The 10,592-nt window shown below is 42.2% G+C and overlaps 1 protein-coding gene across 1 annotated transcript; it reads left to right on the top strand.

Moving 5' to 3' along the window:
* The first annotated feature begins 3,290 nt into the window (after positions 1–3,290).
* On the top strand, positions 3,291–10,553 carry phkg2 (phosphorylase kinase, gamma 2 (testis)). Its single transcript, XM_008303699.1, has 10 exons — positions 3,291–3,475; positions 6,741–6,852; positions 6,947–7,122; positions 7,217–7,271; positions 7,364–7,429; positions 7,780–7,943; positions 8,043–8,133; positions 8,208–8,361; positions 9,327–9,452; positions 9,557–10,553. The coding sequence occupies exons 2-10, from the start codon at positions 6,758–6,760 to the stop codon at positions 9,800–9,802; spliced, it is 1,173 nt and encodes a 390-aa protein (XP_008301921.1). The 5' UTR covers positions 3,291–3,475; positions 6,741–6,757; the 3' UTR covers positions 9,803–10,553.
* The last annotated feature ends 39 nt before the right edge of the window (positions 10,554–10,592 follow it).

The raw sequence follows: 10,592 nt of genomic DNA, 5'->3' as shown, positions 1-10,592 counted from the left end.
TGTAAATGTGGATTACGTTAGTCTTTGTTCAGATCCCAAACCAATTAATTAAGATATCAATATAAAGTGTTTTTTAATCTCAAACTAGTACTATGTGGCTTACATGCAAAAAAGCAATGGAATCTCCCTCTTTTTTTCTTTTTTTTACATTTTCACAACTAGATAAAAGCTGTCAAAATCAGAAAGTGGAGTTTTTAGTTTCTTTGGCATAATCCAATCTAAATGTAATTAGTCTATAGAATAATGTTTTTCGATCTGAATCTGGTCTAATGTGATCGAGATGCAAAAAAAAAAAAAAAGAACTTTCACAAATCAGAAACTGTGTTTGAAAAGTTCTCAGCGTTCTTTGGACAATCGAATCCAGATTTGACCTGTTTATATGAAGTGGTTTTAAGTCTGCACCTGGTCTGATGTGGTCTACATGTGGTTAGATATCAAAACTGTCCTTTGACGTTCTTACAACTGCGCTTTCTGACGCTGTCACACGGTTTTTCCCCTTACTCTTGTACTACATGACAGCTACTGTAGTGACGACTTAATGTTTTGGCCGTGCTGTCAGTGGAGAACAGGCTGGTCACAGAGATGAGTAACTTCAACCGAAAAGTCATCGAGAAGTTTGCAGAGCAGAAAGAGAGAAGAGCCACATTTTTGTTCAAATAGCAGGACTCCAGACTGCATGTACGACCTTTATTTTGAGAGTGTGTGAACACATCCCTGGAGCAATGTGAAGTTCCCTCTACTTTCAAACATTCCACAATCATACCGGCTCCCAAGAAACCCTCCATCACAGGACTGAATGACTACAGACCAGTGGCTCTGACATGAAGTCGGTCATGAAGTAGTTCGAGAGACTGGTGTTGAGCCACCTGAGGTCCATCATAGGTCTTCTACTGGAACCCCTATATATATCAGGCAAACAGGTCAATGGATGATGCAGTCAGTCTGGGGCTACATTACATCCTGCAACATCTCGATGGCCCTGGGAGTTATGCAAGGATCCTGTTTATGGACTTCCGCTCAGCCTTCAACACCACCATCCCTGGAATCCTCTCCACCAAACTCTCCCTCCTCAATGTGTCTCCATCCATCTGTCAGTGGATCACGGTCTGTCGCAGGAGCTGCTGATTCAGTTCTACACAGCCGTCATTGAAGCCGTCTTGTGCGGCTCTGTCACTGTGTGGTTTGGAGCAGCCACACTGCAGGAGAGGAACCAACTGCAGCGCACAGTCAGAAGAGCTGAGAAGATCATCGGAGCCCCCCTGCCCTCCATCCAGGAACTGTACTCAAATAGAACCAGGAAGAGGGCAGGGACCATCATCAGAGACCCCATCATCCTGGTCATAAACTGTTCTCCTTCCTCCCCTCTGGCAGGTGATACAGAGTCCTGCATACACAAACCACCAGACATAAAAACAGCTTTTATCCCACTGCCATAACTCTACTGAACAGTTGAGCTATTCTCAGCCATAACACTACATACATTGTTATTTTACTGCCATTTTTTGCACCACTGTACATATATATATATATGTTTTTCTGCCAGATGTGTATATTATTGTATATATTTATCTTATTGTATTTTTTTCTGTCTATAGTTATTTTGCTTTGTTATTCTTTCCTTGCTATGTCTGTGAAGATTCTCAGTCATCCAGGTCATGGTTATTCTGGTAGATTAATCGTAGCAACTCGACTTGCTTGAGGTCCTTGAAGACGTTTCTCCTCTCATCCAAGAGGCTTCATCAGTTCTGACTGACTAGTTGGGAGATCCAGATATTTATATCCTAAGGAGCCATTAACACAGGAGGATTTTCAACAATTCCTGTTCATTTCAAGCCCACCAACACCCTGAGACAGAAGCTGGTTCACCCTAAGGACAAGACACCAAGACACAAACAAAGCAACGCTGTGTACGCAGTCCAGAGGAATGCCCAGACCTACACATCGGGGAGACTAAACAAGTGCATGGCTCAGCACAGAAGAGCCACCTCCTCAGGACAGGACTCAGCAGTCCACCTGCATCTCAAGGACAAAGGAAACTCATTCGAAGAAAACAGATTTTGGCCAGGGAGGATGGATGGTTTGAGAGAGGGGTGAAAGAAGCCACCTATGTCAAACTGGAAAGACCATCCCTCAACAGAGGTGGAGGTCTGAGGCATCACCTCTCACCTGTTTACAATTCAGTCCTAAGATCTCTCCTCAGGAAGATGAAACTGCATTCACACCTCGCCACAAAAGACCCTAACAGACCCCTTTGTGGCAGGGGGAGCACTAACGACTCACATAAGGAGAGGAAGGAGTCACAACCCCCAATGAAACCGAAACTCAGATGTTAATGACTCCTTTAAGATATCTGGATCTCCCAACTAGTCAGTCAGAACTGATGAAGCCTTTTGGATGAGAGGTGAAACGTTATCAAGGAACTCAAGCAAGTCCAGTTGCTACGATTAATCTACCAGAATCTAATAGGGCGACACCAACAGCCGGAACCAAAGGCCATGTAAGTTGTGTATACACTTGGCCATTAAAGGTGATTCTGATTGATGAGCATAATGACCATGAAGCTGACTTAGTGTCGCTGTAACTGGCACAGGAAGCTGCTGTGTGGACCACAGTGGTGCAAAGTAGAACTCTTGCAACGTATTTACGCGTAAAAATGAGGTCTTCTCGTAAAAACACAGCACACCTGTTTTTTTTTTTTCCCGCTCATAGCAAAGACTACGTGTAGAATACATGTGACTCGGTTTAACCTCTGAAACATCTGACATGAGAATGCTCTTGTTTATTATTTTTAAAGTCATTTTTGGTCGCACACCTGTCAGAGCGCATCACAGCCATCAGGCAGCATCTACCACAGCCTGCTATGTGGGGCGTTCAGGGAGCTTCAGTAAATCGTAGCGTCTATCGATAAGAAAATGTTCAGCAAGTCATATGTTTTGCCTTTGACCAGGTGGGAGGTGCAGCAAAATGAGAAAGTGGGACGTACTGGTGCTACCACTGAAAAAGTTAATCTAGGGCCCTGAATAGTGTTTTTTTTCATTAGTTATGCTGTGTGTTTTGAGTTTGTACAGATCCTGTAAATATTTATGCAAGTTTGATGAATGGTTTTCAAATTTAGTTCTGGTAACTCTTACTAATGTTAAAAAGTTTCACCAGCCGCCACTAAAAGGCCTTTTACATGATTAAAATGTGGGGGAAACGGCTGTGTAAGTTAAGTTTCCCTTAACTTTTCCCTTAACCGTCGAATCAGAGACGGACTTCCTGTCCGTCGCTTTCGAGGTTTCCAGGAATGTAGCAGAATGTAAACAGAGCTCAGGTGCTAGCTAGCTGCTGTCCACGGTAACGAGTTCTCATATCGGTGCTGTCGCCGCTGAATCGCACAAAGTCATGAATCCACGATAGACTCCCTGTTTTCCTGAGATGACAGTCTGACACCGAGGCGTCGTTCACCGTCTGTCGTGGTTCGGTCTAATTCCCGGTGAGTAGCTTCCTGAGCGGTCAGTGAACCTGCTGCTGCTGCTGCATCAAGGCCGAGTCAAAGACACCGAGTTGTTCTGATGGATAAACAGCGCGTTTCTCTGCAACAGTAGAGAGCAGAGATGTTGGGGTTAAATCACTAGCACGATCTGCTGAATAGCTTTTACCTAAAGTAAAAAAAACCCAATACTTCCTTATCAGCAGTTAGCTCAGTAGTTCCTCATAATAAGCAGCACTAGAGGCGTTGTTAGGATCAGACCAGCAGAGTTCAGATTATTACCTGATAAATGCACATTTTTCAACTTATTTCGGAGCTAAACTGATATATAATGCGAGACACTGTGTTTCTACGATCAGCTCATGTTGCACATTGAAATCACAATGAGATCAGACTTTCTTTTTGGTGCTTTGGAATTACTTTTTTAACCTCTTAAGGCCTGGCTTGGCCCAGTAGTTAATTAATTTTATTATTATTATTATTATTATTATTATTATTATTATTTCATGTATCTATTTTATTTTAAAGCATATCATAAAGCACTTCCGGTCGTAGCTCATTTAAGGCAAGCGTTGGCTGGCAGTTACAAGATCTTACAGGCTGCTGGAGCATTATGGTGAGATTATCGGTGCTCATTGAGCTACAGATCTGCCGTGTTTTATTCATCAGCGAAGCTTTTGTGAACCATCAGTTAAAAGAGCTGGACCATCATTCAGCTACGGATGCTGTAATATAAATGAGCTACACCACTGCAGCGGGGGACATTTTCTTCATTCTGATGAATACAGACCTCTCTAGTTTATTTTGAGTGACTCCCATGTAGACAATCCTGCTGCCTTACATCCAAATGTGTAATAATCGGTGATTTCAAATCCAAAACGAATGCATCATTTGTTTCTGGTAAAGTTCAGTTTTGTTTAAAACTACTGCACTCAGCGGTTTATGGAGATTATTTGGACTCTTGAAAGATTCAGTCATGTGTGAGCGATCTTTTTAATATTTGCATCTTCAGTGGGAGCAAACAGGCTTGGAGCTGAGTGGCACAGACGGTAAAGAAGTTAGGATCGAGCAAAGGACTAAATGTGTGATCTGTGCGGACTGCTGCTGAAGGTGATGTGCTGCTCGATGTATCTGTTTACATGCGACACCTGCAGCGCACAGGTTCTGGCGAAGGAAGACAGTGAGATTTCATTTCAGGATTGCTGTGTCTGCTGTTTTTGAACCCAGCACAGCATTGTGAAAAGTTTTTTTTTACCCGTTTTGTCTAATGTGGGTCGGTTAACATCCACAGACTACAGATAAAGTTACTGTCAGTTAGTACTGCCAAATAAATGGGGATAGACAGGATGATCAAGAGCCCATAGCTGAATAGAAGGTAGACCTTTTCTGTATACCGGTTGTTTGATTTAGAAACATGTAGACAATTTATGAGCCATTTCTGTGTAAATGTCCAGTGCAAATTTTTAAAAATATAATCAGAGTGTTTGAAGTATAACACCAGCCTTATGCGTCCACTGAACTCGCTGTGTTCACACTCTGGAGGTACAAAACAGCTAAGCATGTTGTCACGTTACGGCTGAGGTATTGTTTAAGCAATCAATGACGTTATCGTGACATAAACAAAGCTCGGGTTGGAACTGGGTAAAGGCAAGGATAAGTTTTTCTTACATCTTTCTGACTCGGTGGAACAGGACGTTGTTCGGAGAGAGAAATGGGGTGGAAGTCGTGAAATAAAAACGTACGACTGGTTGACTTTTCATCACGTCATTGGAGCGCGAGTGTCATGCTTCATATCACCAGCTTCTATTGAAAATGACTTGTAGTCAGTTGTTACTTCACCTGTAGATAGCTGATTTTGGCCTTTTTGTTTGTTCATAATGCAGTAAGAAAGCCATATAACAACAGTAACAAAGTAATAGCTGTATTAGATCTTTCATAACCAGCGTTACAAAGTAAATAAATCCAACGACAAATTAGACAAATATTTAAAAAGGATTCAAACAAATAAATAGGATCCCAAACATGTAATATGAACAAGATAAGGTCAAGTCGAGAACATTTTGCCAGCCTTCGAGCACATTCATATCATGTAGGATCTCTTGTAATTACTTCTTTGTGCAAGTTGCACATAATTAAATGAATTATGCACAACTGTCAGTGCATCATATTTTAACCCTTACACAACCGGCTTTATGACCTGAACACTATATGCCACGAGCGCTGCATTATCCTTTAAAATCAAATACCGTTTCTGTAGTTTCTGTGCGTCACAAGAGCTGTTTGATCTCTGGGTTATGTCGTTAATTTTCAGTTTTATTAAAAATAGCTCCAGTGCAGAGCATGGTGATTGAGAGCTGCTGTGTGAGTGTAGAGAGTGAGCATCTTGTTCACCCTTCACTTGACTGTCAATCCCAGGAGTGCCCGCCCCCTCACGGTACTGGATTATGGCTTGAACTCAATCTGAATGCTGAGTAGCACCAAAGTCAGCCTCCGTCTCTCTCTCTGTCTCTCTCTCTCTCTGTCTGTTTAGTCCTGGCGTGTCACTCTTCTTCGTCTGTGTTTCTGAAATAGATGTATTGACATGACACCACACACATGCTGGCTGTTCACACCTGCTGATTCTCACTGTATGACTCAGTCCGTCACACACACACACACACACACACACACACACACACACACACACACACACANAAAAAAATGCATATGAACAGGAGCTCACATCCTAAGAGGTTAAGTAATATCCTACAGAGCTGTAATCATAAGTAAAGTTGTGCCTCGGAAATGCTTAAATTATGAATAAAATTCAATATTAATTTAGAGAGGAGAGGAGATGGAGATGCTGGTGAGGAGAGAAAAGTTCCCCCATAAAGTTCACCATCAGAATAAACAATAATCACTCCACATCTGCAGCCTGATGATAACTTATCTAACTAAAGCAACTTCTAAACCAATAGGATGTGTTTGCATTGATATTGAGGCTTCCTGTTGCCATATTTCGTGAAAGAGTTTATCTTCTAGTACCTGGAATCATCCACACACAGAATAATGTCTCTGCTGCAAATATTGTGCTGTGAAACTGTGAAAAACTACTTTAGCGACACATATGACATGACAAAAAAAAAAATATGTTGACTATGATCGATGAGTAGATCCAGAGCATTTTTAAAAATTTAGTGAAATGAGAAACAACAAGAGATCCGACGCCCAGGCTTAACAACACCGCAGAGCATCACTGTAACCGACAATTTTGTTGTTGTTGTTGTAGATCCATATGCTTTCACCATGACCAAAGACATTGTTGTCGGAGATGAATTACCAGACTGGGTGGGGGCGAAGGAGTTTTACCAGAAGTATGACCCCAAAGAGGTGATTGGAAGGTGAGTCCAGCAAGACACTCTGATAGAAAACTCTCAGCGTCCTGTTAGATCGCGGTGACAACATGCTGGATTGTGTGCCGGTGCTTCTTCTCAGGGGTGTGAGCAGTGTGGTGCGCAGGTGTGTGCACAGACACACGGGTCAGGAGCTGGCAGTGAAGATCATCGAGATCACGGCCGAGAAGATGACGGTGCAGCAGCTGGAGGAGGTGAAGGCCTCGACGCTGAAGGAGATCCAAGTGCTCAACATGGTGAAGGGACACTCCTCCATCAGTACGTCGCAACTCTTCTCTCTGGGACCGCTCGATTCTTTGATCTTCTGTTCACAAATGTGCTGAAACAGTTTTATGTCTTTTCTTCCCTGTAGTCACTCTCATTGATTCCTATGAGTCTGTAACCTTCATCTTCTTGGTGTTTGACCTGTGAGTATGAAGACAAACAGCAGAAATGCAGTGATATGTACAATTCCTCCCTAGAACCTGTTTTTAAAATGTGCCAACTCTTTCATTAACAGCATGAGACGAGGGGAGCTGTTCGACTACCTCACAGAAAAAGTGACTTTAAGTGAGAAGGAAACCAGGTGAGCTTAAGTCTCGATACAGTCGATCTACTGATTTATTCTTGCAGCAGTTTGACATGAATTTGGCCTTTTGAAAGCTTTACAGTGTTTCAGCCTTTCATACTTCAAATCAGATATTATTTACTGAACGTTTTCTAAATTGTACTGTGAATTTATGGAGTTATTCATTTGTCTTCAATGTTTAAGGCACTCATATTATGGCCTCTAATAATAAGAGCGCGTACAGAGTGTAAACTTCTTGTGTTTAAAGGGTTGCTTTGCTGCATATAGCTCTAAAGTGTGATTGTACACAACAACAAGTGGAAGATTTTCAACAATTCAGCCAGTCTAAGCCTTTGGTTTCCGTGCAGGAGCATGATGCGAGCTCTGCTGGAGGCCGTGCAGTACCTCCACTCCCTCAACATTGTGCACCGGGATCTGAAACCTGAGAACGTCCTCCTGGATGATCAGGGTCACATCAAACTGTCCGACTTTGGTTTCTCAGTGCAGCTAGAACCTGGGGAGAAGCTCAGAGGTGCGACTGTGGTGCATGTTAAGTCAGTATTCACAGTAATAGTTGTCATTCAAGTAGATGGAGGTTAAAAAGTGTGTTTTTGTCATTTCCTACCATTAGAACTTTGTGGGACACCTGGTTATTTGGCACCTGAAATCCTGAAATGCTCCATGGATGAACTGCACCAAGGCTACGGCCAGGAGGTCGACCTGTAAGTCATTTACAAACCACGATCCCACGTGTTGTCCTCGCTTCTTTTTCTAATTCTTGTGTCTGTTGCTAAAGCTGGGCGTGTGGAGTCATCCTCTTCACCTTACTGGCCGGCTCGCCGCCGTTCTGGCACCGCAAACAGATGCTGATGCTGAGGATGATCATGGAGGGTCGATATCAGTTCAGCTCCCCTGAGTGGGACGACCGGTCTGACACTGTGAAAGATCTGGTAAGCTGATATTCTGCTAAAAACTGTGAACCACAAGCAGCGGTTTATTTGCTCCCGTCACATTTTACCTCACTGTGGGCTCATTTTTCACTGCAATAGAAAGTCCTGCACCTCTATGGAAACAGCACAGCAACAGCTAAAAGTAAAGCAAACTCTAAGATATCTTCTATGCAGTATGACAGATGTAATTTGATGAATCAGAAAAAAAGAAAGTTACATTTCTTAGATTAGTTTACACTTATTTTAACTGGATTCATTTTTTTATGTCCACCCAAGTAAGTTAAGACAGTTTCTTCTGCAGAAACTGAATAGAGGTTAATACAGGATCTGCAGTAGTACTGAAATGCTGTTATGCTGTACAGTCGTCCTCAAATGTATTCATACCCTCCCATTAAAGAAGGAAAAAACAGCTGTCACTGAAATAAGCTGAAATTGACAAAAGTAAATAAAAAAAAATAATGAAAATCATGACATTGCTTTTGATTTGTGGTTCAACAGAAATATATACAAACAAGCAAACAAGCATGATGGGACCCGTAAACTAATATTTAGTTGAACAACCCTTTGAGCCAATCACTGCAATAAAGTGTTTTCTGTAACTCTCAATCAGACTTCTACACCTGTTGACAGGTGTTTTGATTTCACTGCTCATCAGCAAAGTGCTCTCATCGGTCCAGGACAGTTTTATTTGTTTTTTAAAATTATTCTTTTCAACCACAATTCAAAAGCAATGTCTCATTTTACTAAACTATAATTTAGCAAATTTTTATTTATTATTACTTTTTTCAGTTTCTAGTTATTTGAGTGACTATTGTGAATTTTGCCTTTTCTTTAATAGAAGGGTATGAATACATTAGAGGACGACTGTATATTCAGTGATTCAAAAGAACACTTTATATTTCAATATCTGTATCTGTAAAATCTTTAATGTGTACTTTCACGGTGCTTTTATTTGTGATATTCAGATATCCAGGCTGTTGGTGGTAGACCCAACTGTCCGTCTGACTGCAGAGCAAGCCTTAGCACATCCCTTCTTCAGACAGTACCAGAGGGAGGATGTGCGGCTCTTCAGTCCCAGAAAGACATTTAGGGTGAGTCACACTGCTGGCTTTACTTCTTTTTTTTTGTGTCTGTGGATTTAAACTGCATGTAAAGTGGCTAATACCCTCTATGCCCTCTGCTTCCCTGCCTCCAGGTGTTCATAGTGACCGTGCTTGCCTGCATCAGAATGTACAGCCGCTACCGGAGGGCTCGGCCGCTGACCCGGGAGGTGCTGGCCAGAGATCCTTACTCCCTTCGCGGCGTCCGCAAGCTGATCGACGGCTGCGCCTTCCGCATCTACGGTCACTGGGTGAAGAAAGGGGAGCAGCAGAACCGAGCGGCCCTCTTCCAGAACACGGCCAAGATCATGCTGCTGGGTCTGGAGGACTTTGAAACATAGAAGGTCAACCTCATTCCTCAACACTTTGATTTTTTTATTTAACCGCTCGCATGTTGCTGTCGTCGGTGTTAGTCTTTGTCCAGTGACTGTTTAATTTTAAGGTGAGGAATTCAGGGACCGTTCGTGTGCCTCGTTGTGTGCCGTGACTCTGCAAGTTCAAGATAAGCAAATATTCCTTATCTGTGTTTTGATCCAAGGTTGTGGCTGTTTAAAACTCATCCTGTCAGCTCATCCTGTTTGCAGTGCACTTTGCAGTAGAGGACACGTTGCACAATCTCATCGTATAAGTACATAATGTATATTTAGGATTTTACCTGTTGATCGTCTGTCCTAACTGAGGAGAGGATGCATTTCTAAGCACCGCGAGGGTGAAGTGGAACACAAAGCACTGTGATTAGTTATTTAATACTTGACATACTGTATTAAAGCTCAGATTTACAGATATTCCAGTGTTACAGATCAGCACTGAGGGACATGTGTGAAACGTTTTGAGAATCCTGTAGCTGTCATGCATGCAAACATTCCTCTAATAGGAAGCCCGCTCACACTAAGTGTGAAGACGATCTGTGACTATTCCTTACTAATCCTACCCAGCAGCATTCCCGACTCGGTTCAGTCTAATGAGACGCACTTTTCGTGAAAGTGTGCGCTTGAGAAATGTACAGTAATTGTACAAATGGAGATATACATCGTACTGTATATGCAGAAAAAGGTTTTATTGACAATAAAAACTAATGTTTGGTTTGTCTTATTCAGCGTGAGTGCTTATTTGAAATCTACACACAACCTA

The sequence above is a fragment of the Stegastes partitus genome, unplaced genomic scaffold, assembly GCF_000690725.1.
Source record: "Stegastes partitus isolate 25-593 unplaced genomic scaffold, Stegastes_partitus-1.0.2 Scaffold2052, whole genome shotgun sequence".
In the NCBI taxonomy this organism is placed as follows: Eukaryota; Metazoa; Chordata; class Actinopteri; family Pomacentridae; genus Stegastes; species Stegastes partitus.
This window is presented reverse-complemented; position numbering and strand designations above follow the sequence as displayed.

Excerpts from the sequence above, each read along its gene's own strand:
- phkg2 (XM_008303699.1), top strand. The coding sequence starts at position 6,758 with ATGACCAAAGACATTGTTGTCGGAGATGAATTACCAGACTGGGTGGGG. Across the intron at positions 7,430-7,779 it reads TTAAGTGAGAAGGAAACCAG|GAGCATGATGCGAGCTCTGC; the intron begins GTGAGCTTAAGT and ends GTTTCCGTGCAG. Across the intron at positions 7,944-8,042 it reads ACCTGGGGAGAAGCTCAGAG|AACTTTGTGGGACACCTGGT; the intron begins GTGCGACTGTGG and ends TCCTACCATTAG.